Source organism: Diceros bicornis, chromosome 34, assembly GCF_020826845.1.
Source record: "Diceros bicornis minor isolate mBicDic1 chromosome 34, mDicBic1.mat.cur, whole genome shotgun sequence".
Taxonomy (NCBI): domain Eukaryota; kingdom Metazoa; phylum Chordata; class Mammalia; order Perissodactyla; family Rhinocerotidae; genus Diceros; species Diceros bicornis.
The window spans coordinates 11,885,004-11,906,201 of NC_080773.1; the positions used below are offsets into that span (position 1 = coordinate 11,885,004).

At 37.9% G+C, this 21,198-nt stretch overlaps 1 protein-coding gene and 1 pseudogene across 7 annotated transcripts in view; both read left to right on the plus strand.

The window, feature by feature from the left end:
- The first annotated feature begins 5,185 nt into the window (after positions 1-5,185).
- Positions 5,186-21,198, plus strand: part of LOC131396785 (zinc finger protein 573) — a 56,557-nt gene continuing 40,544 nt past the window's right edge. For 3 of the 7 annotated variants that reach the window (XM_058529190.1, XM_058529199.1, XM_058529200.1), the window contains exon 1: positions 8,364-11,640. Coding sequence is in view for 1 of the 7 variants with exons in the window: in XM_058529198.1 (XP_058385181.1) it covers positions 19,634-19,649 (16 nt within the window). In the remaining 6 variants the exon portion in view is untranslated. Of the gene's footprint in view, positions 5,373-8,363; positions 11,641-17,728; positions 19,068-19,579; positions 19,650-21,198 lie in introns of those variants that run through there. The other 4 variants (XM_058529194.1, XM_058529198.1, XM_058529192.1 and 1 more) reach the window with 3 other exon arrangements.
- LOC131396799 (glutamine synthetase-like) lies at positions 15,150-17,718 on the plus strand (annotated as a pseudogene).

Below are 21,198 nucleotides of genomic sequence, written 5' to 3' on the forward strand. Positions count from 1 at the left end.
TTTATTTATTTTTCCCCCAAAGCCCTAGTAGATAGTTGTATGTCATAGCTGCACATCCTTCTAGCTGCTGTATGTGGGATGTGGCCTCAGCATTGCGGGAGAAGCGGTGCATCGGTGCGCGCCTGGGATCCGAACCCAGGCCACCAACAGTGGAGCGCGCACACTTAACCGCTAAGCCATGGGTCCAGCCCTGATGATGACATTTTAGATACAACAAATCCATGAAAGAAATAATTGATAAACGGATTTCATTAAAATTAAAAACTTCTCTGTGAACAACACTGTCAAGAGAATGAGAAGACAAGCCACAGACTGTGAGAAAACATTTGCAAAAGATACATCTGATAAAGGACTGTCATCCAAAATATACAAAGAACACTTAAAATTCAATGAAGAAAACAAACAACCTGATTTAAAAATGGGCAAAAGACCTAAACAGACACCTCATCAAAGAAGATATACACAAAGCTAATAAACATATGAAAAAATGTTCAACATCACATGTCATAATGGAATTGCAAATTAAAACAACGAGATACCACTACACACCTATTAGAATGGCCAAAAGCCCAAACACTGACAACACCAAATATTGGCTAAGATGTGAAGCAACAGAACTATCATACATTGCTGGTGGAAATGCAAAATGGTAGAGCTACTATGGAAGGCAGTTTGACAGTTTCTTACAAAACTAAACATATTCTTACCATGCAATCCAGCCATCATGTTCCTTGGTATTTGCCAAAATGAGTTAAAAACTTATGTCCACACAAAAACTTGCACATGAATGTTTATAGCAGCTTTACGAATACTTGCCGAAACTTTGAAACGATGTCCTTCAGTAGGTGAATGGATAAACTATGCCACAACCAGACAATGGACTATTAGTCAGCGCTAAAAAGAAATGAGCTACCAAGACATTAAAGGACATGGAGGAATCTTAAACACATATTACTAAGTAAAAGAAGCTAATCAGAAAAGGCTACCTACTGGATGATTCCAACTATATGACATTCTGGAAAAGGCAAAACTAGGGAGATGGTAAAAAGATCAGTGGTTGCCAGGGGTAAGGAAGTGGGAGGGATGAATAGGTGAATCACAGAGAATTTCTATGACAGTGAAAGTATTCTATATGATACTACAATGGTGGACACATATAATTATACATTCGTAAAAACTCATAGAATGTACAACACCAAGAGTGAACCCAAATGTAAACTATGGACTTTGGGTGATAATGATGTGTTAATGTAGGTTCATCATAACAAACGTATCACGCTCCTGTCAGATGTTGATAGTGGGAGAGGTTGTGCACGCGTGGAGGCAGGGTGACTATGGGAACTCCGTACTTTCTGTTCAATTTTGCTGTGAACCTAAAACTGCTCTAAAAATAGTCTGTTAAAAAAGAGAAAACACAGAAGCAGTTACACAGGTGTCATTCCCCATGATGTGCTGGGTTCACTGCTCTCATCTGAAGTGGAGAGCTCTCACTGTAACCTCACAAAGCATCTCCTTCTCAATGCCTATTACATCTTCTATGTGTTTACTGCTGTTGAAGGGAGATCTTCAAGTCAACACCACCAACCTCAGTTGATGCACATGGGCCATTTGGCTAATCGAGGGACCAGGCCTCAAACATTCCACTTGATGATCATGATCTCAGGATGCGTGAGACAGAGAAATCTTTTTCTCTACTTGGCTAAATTTGAATATCCTTCAAGATTACAGAGTTTATGCAATGAGTTACACATCTATGCATTAGAGTATCTTCAAGTTTTTTGCTTCCAACTTTTGGCATTGGAGGGAAAAACTGGACACCTTTGGGGGTCAGTCAGAGCCACAGGCGCTATCAAGAGGTTGTTCACAAGGTATGAAATAATAAGATCTTTCTTCTTTCCCTCAAGGACTTTAGTTTGTTTACCAGGTGAAGTCATTCTCTTCAACTTTCTGGCACTCCCAGACATTCCTATATAAATTCATTTTACAGGAATAATTGAGTTTCCTCTGAACTTCTTATAAATTTTCTAAGTGATAAGATGAAAATGCTTAATAGGGTTATGGGTGCCCAAGAAAGTAGCCATCTCTGACAAGTCTCATAGATGTAGATTTCCTACATGAAATAAAGAGAATCACACTGTTCTAACTAGATTTCGTGTTTTGTTTGAAAAGAGTTCCTTTCGTTAAACGTTGTTCTTGAAAACAAGACAACACAATGTCAGTGGTAGGCAGAATAAGAAAATTATCCTGAAATAAGCAAAAATATAAGCTGGGGAAACCAAGGGTTTTGTATCAGTTAGCTTATTGTGGTGCCAATGAGGAACATGGAGGTGGAGAGATTATACAGTCACCTTGGGCTAAGAGAAACCTTGTGCCTCCAGTTAGTGATGTGCCAGCGATCAGGGAGAGCAAAGTGATTGAATTACTGGAATTTAAAGAAAAGAACATAAAGGAACACAGGAAGTCAATCTATACCTAAGAAGACACCCAGAGGTTGAACAATGGGAAGTAATGTACTCAATCAGTCTATGTTCTTTCATAACTGTGAAAAGAGACACTCCTCTTCAAATACAAACCAAAATATGCGTTCACATTCAAATTTCTGTTATGGATAATATTAATAAACTCAAGAATCTTTTTCTTTCTTTTCCAAAAGACAATGAGTAATAAATATTAGCTTTGCTCTGTTTGATTTCTGTTCTGAGACCAGCAGAGAAAAGAGCCTAAACAGACTTAAATTAAACTCTGTCAAAATAATCCTGGAAAGTATGCAGTCCAATTTACTTTGAAACACTGAGGCAATCAGATTGTAATTTATGGACCCAGAGGTCAGACTGAGCTGGGCATTTACATTTTAAAAAATTACCTTAAGACATTGATGAGTAGAAAAATGTTTCCTTTCTCACTCCTTTCCTCTATTGCATTTTTATTGTGAAACATACAAATACAAAATATAGATACAATGTAAAAGAGTTATTATTCAGTAAACATCTGACTCCTAAACAGATAAAGAAATACAGCACTACCAACTCCCAGAATTCCTCTGCATGTCCCTACTGATGCTAAACAACTCCTTCCCCCCAGCGGTGACCAACATCCTTGTAATTATTGGGAGCACTTTCTTGCTTCGTCTTTATGCATTTATGACATATTTTTACATGCCTAAAGTATAACCTAATTTTGCCTGTTTTTTCCCCTGTATAATTAGAGAAATTCAGTATGTATTCTGTTGCGTCTGGCTCCTTTCACTCGGTATAAAGTACTTAAGATTCATGGTCAGTCTTCTAAATTATCCCATTCTATTAATATACCGTTTGTTAATCTCGTCTATTGTTGGTAGACATTTGAGTTGGTTCCATTTTTGGTAGTTACAAAAAAAATTATGTTGTGACATTCTTGTATATGTCTCCTGGTTATAGTTAACATGCATTTATGTAGTGTATAAACCAAGGAGTGGAAATGTTACAAGAGAGGGTATGTTTAGTATCTTCAACTTTACCAGATATTGCTGTTTTCCCCACAAAGTTAATAACCATTGACAGTCCCACAATGTATAATTCCCATGACTGCACATTCTTGTTGACACTTAATATTGTCAAATACTTAATCTGAGCCTTCTGGTGTGTGTGTGTGTGGTAGTGATCATAGTGTTAATTTCCCTAGCCTTTTCTTCTCATTAATTCTGCCCATGTCAAGATGTATGAGTGTGGCAGGGGTGAGAGGGGGGTTCTAGATTCCTACATCGTCCTACATGAAAGTTTGTGGGGCATAGATGCCTTCCATTTTACTCAGTATTTCAAGCACACAGGCCAGTGGTGTGGTCAGGGCACGGAGCCACTTCTCAAGGACCAGGGTCTAACCCTCTTGCTTCCCTTTAAGATATGCTCCTTCCTCCAAATGATTAAGCAACCTCAACTACTCTTCAGGGAACACAAAATCCTCACTATGCCTAACCATGGGTCGAGTCCTTCCAATTATTTGTTGGCTTCCCCATATCTTATATTTGAACACTGAAAGAGAGGGTTCAAATTTTGTTTCCTTCTTTCTGTTTAACCTGACCAAAATGTCATGGATATTTCCTGGCTTATTGCTAAACACAGGAGTTAACTTTAATAATGTACAGGGCTGAAGGGAAACCTCATTGATAACTTATTATCATTATATACATGGAATTCATCAATGATGCTAATGAAGAGATTGGGGTGACCTATGAAAAAGTGTAAAGAAAATATACTTGATGTCTTAACCGAGGAAAATGAATCTACAGAAAATAATTATGAAAAAAAGGGAAGTATTAAGAAGCACCTGTAGATTCAAGAGTATTAAGGAGAAAAAAGGAGTGTCACCAACATTTTCTATGTTGCTCATTATGGAGAGTATGATGAATTCCTAAAAGGTCAAGCGACTGTGACACTGTTGTATATGTTGATAATTTACATCTCTAGTGTTGTAAATAGGAAATGTATAATCATTGTTCCTTTTCCACTTAGATTACTATTATCTTATTGAGAAAAATTTGAATTAAGATTATTATCTGTGGACTCATTATGTATGTTAAAAATAAGTCTATACTTTTTTTCTAGGATTTACTTTTATTAATTAATTGCCATTCAGGTGATTAGGATGATTACAAATAATTATCCAATCAGATCTTAATGTTTTACAACATTTTTCTCTTTGGTTATGCTTGGAAAATCTATCCCCAAATCAATATTACAAACCATAAACAAGATTTTCACCAGAACACTTTTGCATTTATTAATTCAGGCCGTGTTGAATATATCTTAACGTGAAGTGCTGTTAATATTATTTCATTCCTACACACCGTTGTTAAATGTAGCTGACTCGACTTACTGAATAAACCAGCCCATTCCCGGCAGTATCAAAAGTCACTTTTCCCATGTATTATCTCCAAGCTGCAGCCACCTTCCGGACACTAGACGGGAGTGCCCGCCCGCAGGAGCTCACAGGCGGTCAGGCGCGCGCTGACCCCCAGGGCCGCACCACTGACCCTACGGCGAGGCTCCGAGCGCCCAGGCCGGAGGCTCGGGCAGCCCGGTCGCCCTGCTCCGCCTCCGCACAGTGGCCTCCCCTGGACCACAGGACGCGCGCACGGCGGCCTCGTCTCGGGTCCCCGCCCGCGCTGCACGCCCCGGCGCCGCGCGCCCCTGCTGGAGAGACCTGAACCCTGCGGACGCCGGCGCTGGGCGGCTCTCGGCGCGGCGTGCGTCCTAGACTTCTGCGCTTCGGGCTGCTTTTCTAACAACCAGGGCGCTCACGGACTTTCAGGCCCGAACTACATTTCCCAGAGGGCAGCGGTCACACCGGATCTTCGGCTTCCCTTCCGTTTTCGCGCGGTTCTCGCGCTTTGCAAGGTGAGTTGAACTCGTATTTGGATGTGTTAGGCGCAGCACGCCCGCCGGCTGGCCTCTGGGCAACCGAGTTAACCCGGCGCCCGACCTGAACCGATGGGGGTGGTGGAGGAAGCGCGTAGTATGGACGGCCGGTCGTTACGGGAATCTCAGGCCTGTGGTGCCTGAAGGGCAGAGGAGGGTGGTGTGTGTCTGCAGGGACAGATGGGGAGTGTATGTGTGTGTGTGGTGTGAGTGTGACTGCCACTGAGAGTGAGCGGGCGGATTGTGCCTCCGTACCAGTCAGTGGTGCGATTGTGAGGCTGTGACAGGTGCGTGGCTGTGCTGGGGTGACGGGCATTTGGTGGCATGTCCCTTACCTGTGCTGCGATTGGACTCTCTCTGTGGAGTCACTGTCCGGTGGCTCTGGGTTCCCTGCTGCTCCCTCCGTCTTCTCACAGCTTCCTGCGGCTGCCGCAGAGAAATGACCGCAAGAGGGAAGTCAGAGGTTGGGAAGGTCTGGGAAGTTCTCCACTTGGGAGCTCTGAGGGACAACTACACGTCTCAGAACCTCGGCTTTCCCAACGCTCTGACCCCAGGAACTTGCTGTAGACTCATATGCATAGTCCAGGCTCAGCCGTATTCTCCATCTGTCTGTTACGTGTGTGAGCAGAGCGGGTGTAGATCTGGAGAGTGCTGTATAACGAAATCATTCTGTGCTCCAAGAAAAGCCTGGCGTTCTCTGACTCCCTAAACCGTCTTGCCAGTCCCCAAAAGAAGGACCCTGATGCGGAGGAAAGAATGGTTTTACATCCAAAAATCAATGTTTGGGCTTATTGGTTTTTGGTTTCATAAAATTATTGGTTTTAGGACGTGCTTTCCTTCCTCTGAAACGTCCTAATCGTGATCCGCTTTCTTTCCAGTGGATGGTAGGTACCATTGAGGTGAATCTCGTTAACATTCTCATTCATTGGGCATATAATTCAAATCCCCCTGTGTATTCTCTTATTGTAAACAGAACCCAAAAAGATTAGGTCCTTTCGTCAATTTTCCTGATAATGATGATATGAAAAATTAGTGTTCAGGGTTATGGAAATGTATAAGTAAATAATTAACCCATATGGTTAAATATTATGCAGCTAATAAGATTATGTTTATACAGAGTTAGACCTAAGAAGGAAAATGTATAGTATGTACTGTTAAGCAGTATTCATATTTATCAAGAGTAGTACCCAGGAAAATTTAAGTTATATATGAATGTTACTTAAGAAGGTCAGATTGTGAGAAGTTTTGCAAGGATTGCATCCAAAATAATATTTTGTTTACTGAAGAAGGGTAGTGGTGTGGCTACATTTATTGAGCATCTACTGTATACCAAACACTCTTCTACCTTTCATACATTCTCTGATTCAGTCTGTAAATGCCACTTAACCTGTATTGTGTTCTCAATAGAATCTTGGCAAAGAAAGTGTTTACATTAGGGAGATATAACAAAAGGATATTCAAGGGCTAAGGTGTAATTTGTTTTGCTTGTAATATTTTCCCATTTCATGCATAGGGTTCAGGTTTCATAAATACAAGAATGAACACCTTGTTCTATAATATTTTTTCTCTATAATATCTTCAAATACATTTGTCATGTTGAAATGTCTTTTGAAATATTGTGAAATAGTTATGTTCTGGTGATGGAATGCATGAAGGCTTGTTGCAAAAAATGCAGTATCCTAAGGAACTTATGATAAAGAAATATAAAGTACTCTTATTCCGACCACCCAGAGATACCCTATTAATATTTTTTCATTGATTTCCATTGAGTATATATGTATTATTTTGTTTTTGAAGAGTAGGATCATATTAATTGAATATAAGAGTCAAACCATAAACAAGAATCAACTCTGAGTTTGCAAAAGAAATCCATGAGTTTCATTATATATTTGTGCATGTGAGTGGAAGAGGAAAGTGACAATTTCTTGTTTGAAAAACCTTCCAGGTATTTACACCTTTTAGATAATAGAAATACCATTAAAAATTACCAGGGCAGCAAATATCAAATAAGACAATCTTTCAGAATAAGATTTTTAAAAAGAGATTTAAGGTTAGTTTTACAAAACTTTGCAACAATAACTGATTTTTAGGTGTCTTCCAAATAACATTTCCAAGTACGGATTGTAATAAAAGAAAAGAACTGATAACTTTATTCACATTTCTTTCTTTCATGGATTAAGGGTATTGAACTTCTTAATGTTCTCATTTTATGAGACACTTGATCAGATTAGATTCTTTGAGCAAGTTATGATTCGAAAAAGTGTCTTTCTTTTTTGCTGCTGCTACTGGGGAGGAGGGAAATTTCCTCCTCCTCTTTCCTGTAACTCAATATTTTATTAATAAGAAATGCATTCTCAAACTGAAGTCCTCAGTTTTTTTGGGGGTGGGGGTGAATGTTATAAGAGCAGGGCTGAGAAACACAATTTTACTCTTAAAAGGAGAAAGCAGAATTGTTTCTTTTATAATAAGCAATTAGGGGACATGAAATGTTCTTCAGTAAAAATGCTAACATATTAATACCGTATTACAACATGCTCTTAAGTTTTTATATAGATTATATTTCTCCAAGATATTCATACTTAGTAGGTGATCTTTATATTCTTGATTTTATTGATGAAAAACCAGGGCACTAACATGTCGTGAACTCTACAAACACAGCTTCACATTTAGAATATCTGATAACATACTTTATGCCTTAAATTTCAACAGGATACCATTCCTACGTTATGTATACTTATATAAAGCCTGGACCGATATCATCCTGATTAATAATGGTATACATGCCACCATAGAGCAGAACCAAATTAACTAACCTGTTATCTACTGTTAAATTTTTATGTTTCTAATTTGTGGTTATCAAAAATAATGTGTTGAACATCCTTGTACATCCATTTTTTGTATTTCTATAGATATTTAATTAACATAAATTCCTAAGAGTAGATTTGGGGTAAAACAATGAGACTTAGTAAGTGCTTATATGCCAGACCGTGCAATTTTAGTATCTGGTGTGATAAAAAGACTCATAACATAGTTGCTACTTTTATGTTCCCTCTAGTAAGTAAGGTAAACCCTGAATGGGAATAAATGCATCAAAGGCCACTTGTGACAAAGTCAATGACAAGTAACGTGACTTGGGATTTTATAAGGCAGCGATGTCATTCTGACTGTAGCCACAACTGTCAGGTTATGATCAAACTATGCTGACCTGTGAAAGCACTGAGATGGTAAGAATTTGTGTTGTAAATTTTTACCTTACATTTTTATTGAGATATAATTCACTACCTTAAAATTCACCTTTTTAAAGTGTACAATTCAGTGGTTTTTAGTATGGTCACAAGGTTGTACAATCAGCAGCACTAACTAATTACAGAACATTTCATTACCCTAAAAAGAAACCCCCTGCTCATTAGCTGTCACTTCCTATTCTGTCCTTCTCCCATACTCTCACAACCACTAATTGGCCATCTGTCTCTATGGATTTGCTTATTCTCAAAATTCCATACACATGGAATCACGCAATATGTGTCCTTGTATGTCTGGCTTCTTTCACTTAGTATGATGTTTTCAAGGTTCGTCCATATTGTAGAATGTATAAGTACTTCATCCTTTTTTAAAATGTGGTAAAGTATACATATCATAAAATTTGACATTTTAACCATTTTTAACTGTATAGTTCAGTGGCATTAACATTATTGTGCAAACATCATGACCATCCATCTCCAGAACTTTTTCGTATTCCCCAACTGAAACTGTACTGATTAAACACTAACTCTCCATTCCCTTCCCCTGTGGCATCCACTTGCTGTGTCCATGAATATGACTACTCCAAGAACCTTATATAAGAGGAATCATACAATATTTGTCCTTTTGTGACTGGCTTATTTCACTTAGCATAATGTCTTCAAGGTTCATCCATGTCGTAGCTTGTAGCAAAATAACCTTCATTTTTATGGCTGCATAATATTCCCTTATATGCATAGACCACATTTTCTTTATGATGGACATTTGGGTTTCTTCCACTTTTTGGCTGTCACAAATAGGAACATTTGTGTACAAGTTCTTTTTGTGAACATATATTTTCTGTTCTTGGGTATATAACTAATGGCAGAAGTGCTGGGTCACATGGTAACTCCTACATTGCATTTTTAATTCTCATGATGATAAATGCTAAGTGAGACTAATAGGATAAGATAATTCAGCAGCTGTCTGGAGGATGTGACTAACAGGGTGGGAAATAGTTCTGTAAAGAAAACTTGCAAAAGGCTGTAGCAGTGAGACCAGCATCAATACGTATGAAACTATGCTCAGGGACTTCACCCATCTTTTTAGATAGTAATCCAACAATGAGCATACATAGAAATCTTAGTGGTTGTGTTACTGGTAACTGAAGGAAACAAAAACCATTTAGTAAAACAATCCAAATTTAGTATATTTCTCTAAGATCAAGTAAACTCTGTTAAAAGAATGAACTTTCCACATTTTAGAAAACAGCTTCCACTTCACATATAACAAATGTTCATACATATATATATTTTAATTTAAGACATGGCTAATGAATCAATAATTTAAAATATATTTAAACAAACAAACCCCATCAAGATTAAAAGAAGAATATGTGGTATATGTACACAATGGAATATTATTCAGCCATAAAAAAGGAAGTATTGCCATTTGCAACAACATGGATGGACCTTGAAGGCATTATGCTAAGTAGGATGTCAGAGAATGACAAATACTGTTACCATATGATCTCACTTATATGTAGAATCTGAAAAAAAAACAAACTCAAAGATACAGAGAACACATTGGTAATTGCCAAAGGTGGTGGGCAAAATGGGTGAAGGGAGTCAAAAGGTACAAACTTTCAGTTACAAAATAAATAAGTCCTGGAGATGTAATGTACAGCATGATGACTATAGTTAATAATAACTGTATTGTATATTTGAAAGTTGGTAAGAGAATAGATCTTAAAAGTTCTCATCACAAGAAAAAAAATTGTAAATATGTATGGTGATAGATGTTAACTAGACTTATTGTGGTGATCATTTCACAATATATACAAATATCAAATCATGTTATATGTCAATTATATCTCAATAAAAAATTATGTAATATTCAGGTCTAAGTCTAATGCAACAGAATAATATCTCAAAAAACTTAAACTAATTATTGAGGCATGACCTTCTTGAAGTTGCTTTGGGTATTTTCTGTCAGCTTTGTTTTCTAGGTGTCTGGTTATTTGATCCCTGAGGTGAAGTTTTGAGATTTTATGACTGTCAGATAACATAACAATATCATGGAACATCAAATATACTTTGGATAAGACTAGCTGTGTGAGCCTCACCTTTCTTTTTTTATTCACCAGTACTATGAAATGCATGTGTCAAAGGAAATCTTTTCTTCAAATATCTATGTCATTGAAACAGCAAAGAGACTTTTCTCCTGTATGTAGGCAATTATTACTACTTTCCAAGAAAAAAAAAAAAGATAAGCACTGTTAATGTATGAGTGTATAACTTTCCAGACTTTTTCTCTCTACTGAAGTCTGATAATCTCTCAGTCTTTGAATATTGAGATACGCACATATTTTAAAAATAGTTATCATGTGTAACTATGGTTTTGTAATCTGATTTTTCTACTGACAGTATTTCTGAAATATTTTCCATGACTTCATTATTTCCCCCGTCTTCACATTTATTACATGGATACGTTGTAATGTGTTTAAGCAGTTAGTTTTTCTTGAATTAGAATGTTGAACCCTGCCTCACCATTTCTCTGTCTTTTCTAACATGTTCAATCTCACCCAGTCCCAAGGCCTTGAAGTAAGATGTGGTTTGGATGGTGTGGCTCCTTTTCAATCCTGGATGGTGTGAAGGGAGGGAGGAGGATCTGCTCAGGGCAGGGCTGAGCAGCCTAATCTCAGGTGCAGAGCAGCTTCCTCAGAATGGAGGACCAGCCAGAAAACTGTCTGCTGAAGTGTTTGTTGTTTCCTGGGGATTGGGGGAAGAGTTTGGATTTATCTAAAATCCGTCTAGTCTTTGGAAATTGTGTGTTTGTATAGTAGGAGGTATTATGTAAAATGGAATGGAGGAGTTAAAAGTTTAATTTGTTTCATGGTAACACTAAATCATGCTTGCTCTCATGGTCTCTTTTTCCTTTCCCAGTTCTGGATTCTCTTTGTTCTTCTCCAGTAGAGGAACCCCAAGGAGGATTGATCAGTTTTTGCAGGTGTAAAACCATGGCATACGTAAGTTGGTGTTTCCTTCTCACTGAAATAATGTGATGTAAAAGTTTTCATTAATGTTCTGAAGCTTCCTACCCAAAAGAACTGCATTGAATTATCAGTTTCAGAGTTCCTCCTATACTAGTGAACAATGGTTCCAAGTAACTCAGTGTCCTCCTTATGTGGCCCAGTCTCCTTTAACCAATATTTATGTATTCACTGACCAGATTATTAATTATCTCCTGTGTGCCCCATTTACATTAAGAGCAGTAATAGAGGAAGGAAGAAATCAAGTCCTGTAAAGAAATAATTTGAGCTTCCCATGTCGGGACTGTAGTTGGATAAATTAGAGATGAAGATCCCATTTGGCCAACATGGAAAGACACACATTCTGCCAGACATGAGTTTTCTAGGTACATGTGATAAAGCTTGGTAATGAGTGGTCTCTGCCTTAGTGTAGGTTGAGAAGTAATGCTTTGTGAGGCTTTTAGAATTGAATAGTAATATGAATTAGGGCTTGCACTATATGGATCATGGTTCTTGGTAAGGAATTTCTGAATAGTAAATATGATGAATATTTTATTATTGACTAGGATGTGCTGCAATTGAATGACTTTGATATAATTCTGGATCATCCTACATTAGCATTCTCTAAATCAGGAACCAGAAAAGTGTTCAGTGAGGCACTGTTGATGGCCATAAAAGAGAATAAAATCATAAGTAGTTTAAGTAAGCAGAGATGAAGAACAGAAAAGACCTTAGAAATGTTGTCCAACCTAATGTATAGAAACCTAATCTAAAGATGATTAATTCTGTTATAACTGTAAATTTGAGTGCTATGCAGCCATTCAAAATATTTGTTAAAACTAGAAAACTACGTATGATAGAATTTAACATAATGAACTTGAGGATCAAAGACATTCCTTAGTTTTATCAAACTCTCCTGTTTTTCTGTCCCTTGTGACAATGTCTTTGTTTCAATTGGAGTGTTTAGTCCATTTACATTTAATGTAATTATTGATACAGTTAAATTAAGATCATCCATTTTATTATATTCTGTTTTTTCCATCTGGCTTTTGTTGCCCTGTTTCTCTATTTTGTCTTCTCTTGGGTTAATTAAATATTTAAAATTCTATTTTAATTTGCTTTTCTGCTATACTTTGTGACCATTTTTAGTGGTCACTGTCTGTAATCATAATATATAGCTTAACTATTCACAGTCTATTTAGAGTTAATATTGAACTCTACTCTTACACATAAAGTGTAAGAACCTTGCAATGTGTAGGTCCATTTATAGCCCCCTATCTTCTATATTACAATTGTCATATGTATTGTATCTACCTTTATTTAAAACTGTAGTACCATGTCTTTAATAACATCTTTATTGACATGTAGTACACAGCACATATTTAAAGTGTACGCTTGGATTCATTTTTTTAATTGCAATATAATTAACATATACCATTATATTAGTTTCAGGTGTACAACATAATGATTCAATATTTGTATATACTGCAAACTGATCATAATAAATCTAGTAAACATCCATCACCACAGTTACAAATGGATTCATTTTGAAATGTTTATACATCCATGAAACCATCACTATAATCAAGATAGTGAACAAATTCGTCACCCCCCAAAGCCTTTGTAATCCCTCCCTTGCAGCCCTCCCTGTCCCCTCCCACTCTGCCTCCAGGCAACCACTGATCTGCTTTCTGTTACTGTAAATCAGTTTGCACTTTCTAGAAGTGTATATAAATGTAATCAAACAGTATGTATTCTTTTTTGTCTCGTTTCTTCCACTCAGCTTAATTATTTTAAGATTCATCCATATTGTTGCATGTATCAGTTCAATCCAAAATATAGTTGAGTAGTATTCCATTATATGGATATATCATAATTTATTTATCCTTTCTCCTGTCGACAGACGTTTGGGTTGTTCCAGTGTGGAGCTATTATAAGTAAAGCTGCTGTGAACATTCCCATGAGAGTCTTTGAATGGGTCTAAGTTTTTATTTCTCTTAGGTCAACACCTAGGTGTGAAATTGCTAGGTAGTATGGTAGTTGTATATTTGACTTTAGAATGAATGCCAAGCTGTTTTCCAATTTTTCAAACCATTTTATATTCCCACTATTAATGTATGACAGTTCCAGTGACTCCACATCTTTACCACCCTTCTTATAATCAGTCTTTTGAATTTTAGCCATTCCTTCTAAACCCTGTTTTTAACCGAATGTCACAAATTTTGACATGTTCTGTGTTCATTATCATTCAGGTCAACATATTTTAAGTTCCATTTGAAATTTCTTCTTTGACTCATGGGTTATATAAATATGTATTGCCTGATTTCCAAACTTTTTCCAGATAATTATTGGTTTTTAATAATTCAGTTGTGCTCTGAGAACATATTCTCTGTGATTGGATATTTCTGAATTTCTGAGATTACAGTTTTATTTCCCAGCATATGGTCTATCCTGGTGAGTATTCCATATGCACTTAAAGGAACAGGTATTCTGCTGTTGTTGGGTGGAGTTTTCTATAATTGTTAATTAGGTCTATTTGTTTGGTAGTGTTGTCTTTATCATTACTGATTTGCTATCTGTTTCCTGAGAGAAGGGTGTTGAAGTCTCCTAATTTTGTTTTTTTCCTATTACTGTTCACTTCTGTTAGTTTCCTATGTTTTGAAGCTTTTATTATGTATGTTCACACTTGTGAATGTAGGCTTGAGGAACTGGATACTTCATCATTACGAAATGATTTTCTTACCCTGGTAATATTCCTTGTTTTGAAATCTACTTTGTCTGATATTATCATCACCACTACAGCTTTCTCTGCATTAGTGTTTCCCTGATATTCTCTTGTCTGTCCTTTTACTTTTGACCTATCTTTCTTATATATATATATTTAAAATGAGTTTCTTGCACATAGTGTGTAGTATTGTCCTTTTGTTCCCCCAAAGCCAACGTGACATTCTCTTTTAATTGTAATCATTAGCCAATTTATAATTGATGTAATTATCTATATCAGTAATTCTAAAACTTTAACATGTAAGAGTCACGTGGAGAGCTTGTTAAACCATGTTATTCTGGGCCCCATCCCCAGTATTTGTGGTGGAGCCCATGAATCTGCAGGTCTGTCAAGTTTACAGGTCTTTCTAATGCTGATCCAATACCACATATCTATGTATTTACATTTGAATGTACCATTGGTGCCTTATTTTCTGCCTGTCTGTTGCTTGTTTCCTTTTCCCACTTCCTTGCCTTATCTTAAATTGTATTTTTTCTTTTTTTTGCATTTCCACTTTGACTTCCTAAATATACCCTTTTATTTTATTTTTTGTGATTATTCTAGGGTTTCCAGTATGTATGTTGTTTAGTTTATCACAATCCATCCTAACATATAAGAACATTTAACAGTATATTTACCCTTTCCCCTCCTATCCTTTGTGTTATTTTTATCAGACATTTCACTTCTGTCTATATTATACATCCTACACTTCTGTCTATATTATACATCCTACAATGCATTATTTTTCCTTTATACATTTAATCCTCTTTTAAAGAAATTTGAAAAATTCACTTTCATCACTTCCCCTCCGAAATTCGTACACCTGGCAGACACAGCCTAAGGAGATCTCCCAGAGCTTCTTTTTATCTATTAGTTTACAGGGGAAGTAAAGTTTGATTGGAACACAGCCATGCCCATTCATTTCTATATCGTCAGTGGCTGCTTTCCAGCTGCAACAGCAGAGTTGAGTAGTCGCAAAAATATGTATTATCTGGCCCTTTATGAAAAAGTGTGCTAATCCTCAGTTTACAGTACTAGAGGAATTACCTGAATGAATGTCACTAAAGGGGTGATCCACAGTGGTGGTGCTGGAGGGCCCCTGCCCTGGGGCTGCTTCCCTTCTCTCTGCTTTCACTCGCCAAGAGGGCATAAACCAGAGAGTAGCTTTTGGTCTTCTAAATATACGTTAGTGACAAGGTAGCTGGCAGACTTAGGGGCTTAAGAGTTCCTTAATAACCAGACACCAAATAGCCAGACACCAGAGGAGGACAATGCAATAAAGCCACATATAACACTTGAGGCAGAATTATTGATATATAAAGACCAATAATTTAAAATAGGCATAATAAACATACTTAGGATAAGGGTAGGTATTATTAATTTATATCAGGAATAAGAAATCATTAAAAGATCTGGTAGATATGTTAGGGATATAAAACATGAGTTCCAATAAAAAACATAATAGTTGTCATGGCATCAGGAATGATACAGCCAAAGAATAGCTTGGTAGGCTGAAATATATATTTGAGGGACTTGCCCAGAAAGCAACAGGAAAGAAGAAAGAGACTGAAATTAGAAAATAAAACTGTATAGAAATGGAGGACAAAAGAAGTACTGATGTCTAGAAAATAGTAATCCCAGAATTAGGAGAAAAAACAAAAAAGAGTAGGAAATATTTGAGAAATGATGAAAATTTCCCCAAATCAATTAAACATTAAAGTGCACGTTAGGAAAGGATACATTAGTAGCAGGGTAGCTGATACATCCAAGGCACTGAGTTCCTAGGACAAAATAAACAGACATGAAATCCCAAATAAAGAAAAATAGGCAGATGGGGCCAGCCTGGTGGCATAGTGGTTGAGTTTGTGTGCTCCACTTCAGCGGCACGGGGTTCACAGGTTCAGATCCTGGGCGCGGACCTACACACTGCTTATCAAGCTATGCTGTGGCAGGCGTCCCACATATAAGGTAGAGGAAGATGGGCACAGATGTTAGCCCAGGGCCAATCTTCCTCAGCAAAAAGAGGAGGATTGGCAACAGATGTTAGCTCAGGGCCAATCTTCCTCACCAAAAAAAGAAAAAAAAACCAAAAATAAGAAAAATAGGCAGAGCTGAGAGTGGGAGAAGAGTGGAGCCTTTGAGCAGCACACACAGCCTCTTCTCTCCTCTCTGCACCTCACTTGCACAGCCTGCCCGCCCTGCCACTTGCCCGCCGCCCAGAACATCTTCCACCATGGCTACCTCAGCGAGTTCCCACTTCAACAAAGGCATCAAGCAGGTGTACATGTCCCTGCCTCAGGGTGAGAAGGTCCAGGCTATGTATATCTGCATCAATGGTACTGGAGAAGGACTGCTCTGCAAGACCCTGGACAGTGAGCCCAAGTGTGTAGAAGAGTTGCCGAGTAGAGTTTTGATGGCTCTAGTACTTCTCAGTCTGAAGGTTTCAACAGTGACATGTATCTCGCCCCTGCTGCCATGTTTCGGGACCCTTTCTGCAAGGACCCCAACAAGCTGGTGTTCTGTGAAGTCTTCAAGTACAACCGAAAGCCTGCAGAGACCAACTTAAGGCATACCTGTAAACAGATAATGGACATGGTGAGCAACCAGCACCCCTGGTTTGGAACAGAGCAGGAATATACTCTCGTGGGCACAGATGGGCACCCTTTTGGTTGGCCTTCCAACAGCTTCCCTGGGCCCCAAGCTCCATACTACTGTGGTGTGGGAGTGGACAAAGCTTATGGCAGGGATACTGTGGAGGCTCACTACCAGGCCTGCTTATACACTGGCGTCAAGATTGCAGGGACAATGCCGAGGTCATGCCTGCCCAGGTGCACCGAGGAGGCCATGGAGAAACTGAGCAAGCGGCACCAGTACCACATCGGAGCCTACGATCCCAAGGGGGGCTTAGACAATGCCTGACACCTAAGTGGATTCCATGAAACCTCCAACATCAACGACTTTTCTGCTGGTGTGGCCAACCATAGTGCTAGCATCCGCATTCCTCGGACTGTCAGCCAGGAAAAGAAGGGTTGCTTTGAAGACTGTTCCCCTCTGCCAACTGTGACCCCTTTTTGGTGACAGAAGCCCTCATCTGCACGTGTCTTCTCAAGGAAACTGGTGATGAGCCCTTCCAGTACAAAAACTAAGAGGACTAGACTTGCAGCCATCAAACCCCTCCTAATTCCACATCCTGCTCCCACTGTCGCCCTTCTCTCAACTGTCCTAATAGCTGTAACTCAGAGGGCAGAATATCAAGGTCTTTTTTAAAAAAAAAAGGAAGGAAAATAAACCTAAATATGCCATAATAAACTACAAAACAGCTTTTATGGATGCGAGAACATAATGAAGTAATATAGGTAAATACTGTAGAAAACAATCATAGGATCTAGAATCCTGTATCCAGCCAAACTGTTTTTTAATATGACAAAGTAAAAATATGTCAAGCTAACTTTTTCTCAGTTTGCCTATAGAAATTCACTTTGCAAATCATCTTAGAGGAAGTTCTCTACAAACAAAGAACAAACCCACGGGGTTTGCCGGTGGAGCAGCGGTTAAGTGCGCATGCTCTGCTTTGGCGGCCCGGGGTTCGAAGGTTCGGATCCTGGGCGTGCACTGACGCACTGCTTGTCAAGCCATGCTGTGGCGGCGTCCCATATAAAGTAGAGGAAGATAGGCACGGATGTTAGCCCAGGGCCAATCTTCCTCAGCAAAAAGAGGAGGATTGGCATGGATGTTAGCTCAGGGCTGATCTTCCTGACAAAAAAAAAAGAACAAACCCAGGACGATATGGCAAGAGATGTAGGAGTAAGAATATTGTTTAATGTCTAAAAAGAGGAAGGACAAAAGATAAAATAAAAAGTATATTTTAATAATTCAGAACTAGGGCCCGCCTGGTGGCGTAGTGGTTAAGTGCACACGCTCCCCTGTGGCAGCCTGGGGTTCGGATCCCAGGCGCGCACCGACGCCCTGCTTGTCAAGCCATGCTGTGGCAGCGTCCCATCTAAAGTGGAGGAAGATGGGCACGGATGTCAGCCCAGGGCCAGTCTTCCTTAGCAAAAAAGAGGAGGACTGGTGACAGATGTTAGCTCAGGGCTAATCTTTCTCACACACAAAAAAAATAATTCAGAACTAATTCTCTAGACATTATCAACATGATCATGAGGATGCTAGAGGCCAAAGGAACTCAGCACATGTTAAAATACTTGCAGAGAAATCTGCTAAAGTGTATAACATTTAAACCAGCAGGAGAAAACTTGGTTCAGGTAATAGAAAGCTAGAAGGAGCAAAAAGAAAATCCAGGGAAATATGAAATTAAATGGTAGAAATAAGCTTAATATAAAAATAACAATTTATGGATAACTCAACAGCTAAAAGACTTTGGATGTTTTTACAAAGTTTGAAATTATATTGCCTAAAGGGACACAATCATAAATGTTTTTTAAAAATTGGAAAATACATACTGAGAAATAAGAATGAAAAAGAAAAGTGGAAGAAAAATCTTAATATGGAACATAATTGAATTTCTTTTAAATAGATTTTATTTTTTATAGCAGTTCAAAGTTCACAGGAAAATTGAGGAAAAAGGAATACAGAGTTCTATACACTACCTGCTTTCACACCCACACAGCCTGCTGTACTATCAACATTCCACACCAAAGTGGTACGTTTGTTACAACTGATGACCCTACATTGACACATTATTATCACCCAAAGTCCATAGTTTACATTAGAGTTCACTCTTGTTGTTGTACTTGCTGTGGGTTTGGATAAATGTATAACGACATGTATCCACCATTATGGTATCATACAAAATAGTTTCACTGCCCTAAAAATCCTGTGTGCTCCATCTGTTCATCCCTCTCTCTCCCCTAACCCCTGGCAACCACTGATCTTTTTACTATCTCCCTAGTTTTGCCTTTTCCAGAATGACATATAGTTGGAATCATACAGTATGTAACCTTTTCATATTGGCTTCTTTCACTTAGTAGTATGCATTTAAGGTTCCTCCATGTCCTTTCATGGTTTGATAGCTCATTGCTTCTTAGCACTGAGTAATATTCCATTGTCTGGACATACCACAGTGTATTTATCTATTCACCTGCTGTAGGATATCTTCGTTGTTACCAAGTTTTGGCAAGTATTAATAAAGCTGTTATAAACATTTATGTGCAGGTTTTTGTGTGGACAAAAGTTTTCAAGTTATTTGCATAAATACCAAGGAGCGCAATGGCTGGATCATATGGTAAGAGTATGTTTAGTTTTGTAAGAAACTTCCAAACTGTCTTCCAAAGCGTCTGTACTGTTTTGCATTCCTACCAGTGGTGAATGAGAGTTCCTGTTGCTCAACATCTTCACCAGCATTTGGTATTGTCAGTATTCTGGCTTTTGGCCATTCTGATAGGCCTGTAAGGGCACCTCATTGTTGGTTTAATTTGCATTTCTCTAATGACATATGATGTGGAGCATCTATTCATATGCTTATTTGCTATCTGTATATGATGTTTGGTGAGGTGTCTGTTCAGGTCTTTTGCCCATTTTTTAGTCAAGTTGTTCATTTTCTTATTGTTGGGTTTTAAGAATTCTTTGTATATTTTGGATAACAGTCCTTTATTAGATGTGTCTGTTGCAAATGTTTTCTCCCAATCTGTGGCTTGTGTTCTCATTCTCTTTTCACAATTGAATTTTGAGGGGAAACGTCATAGAAGAGAACGTAAACTTGGTAAAATTTATATACCAACAAGTGATAGCAACATTATACTAAATGCAGAAACTTTAAGAGAACGAGCTTGACTAGAGGTTCCAATAGAACTGCTACTTTTTAACTTAGTTAAACTCAGTGATTCTGAAGGTCCTAAAAACCTAAGAGGAAAGGCAAGTAAATAGATATTTTAAGGATAGAAAGAAAATAAATAAATTTTGGTGATCTGGAGACATTATAGTTATCTATATAATGAAGCAAACTTCAGAGACAGATTATTAGAATTGACAAGTTTAGAAGGATTGCTTCATACTAGATAAACTTATGATTATCTAACGTTTGTATCTTATATTATGAACGAAAACAAACCATTTAAAAAATTGTATGTAAACTTTGACCCCAAAATGGAAAAGAAATAATGTATATGTGTGACTGTGTGTGTGTTCTTGTGTGAGAAAGAGAAATGTTATCTATAGAGCATAATCATGTCTTTCCCCATGCGTGGCTCTGCTGCTGATGCCGTTCATGACAGTGTTTAGAGAACCAAGAGTTTTATGAGAAGGCTAAATTGGTTTATAACATTAAAAAAAAGAGGGAATAAGAGAAAAGATACAGAGACTGAACAAGGGGTAGAAGTGGGTTGAGTGAGGGAGCAAGGCTAAGGCTGGAGACCTCAGGCCACAGGAGGAGAACTGGGGGCAGCCTGCATTCTCTTCGGGGAGGCTTCAGAGAGGCAGGTGGGTAAAGAGAACTTTTAGGAAGCATTGCTGTGACTGTGTGGTTGAAAAAATACATACAGTATTTTTCAATACTATTTGTTGGAATATTGAGTTTTTAAGAATTTTCTCATCATACCTTCAGCTTAAGGCAAGAAGAGGATGATTTAATTTTTATTTATAATACCTATATATGTGACATGTTATAAATCATGTATATAACAAATGGCACATAATATTTACTATATGATATGCAATGTAGTATATAAAACACGTATTATAGGATTTTATGTGTATATACATATATAATTTATAAAGTATGTATGCATTAGAAAGGATTATAGGTTATGAAGGAAGAATTTTAAATGATTGCTTCT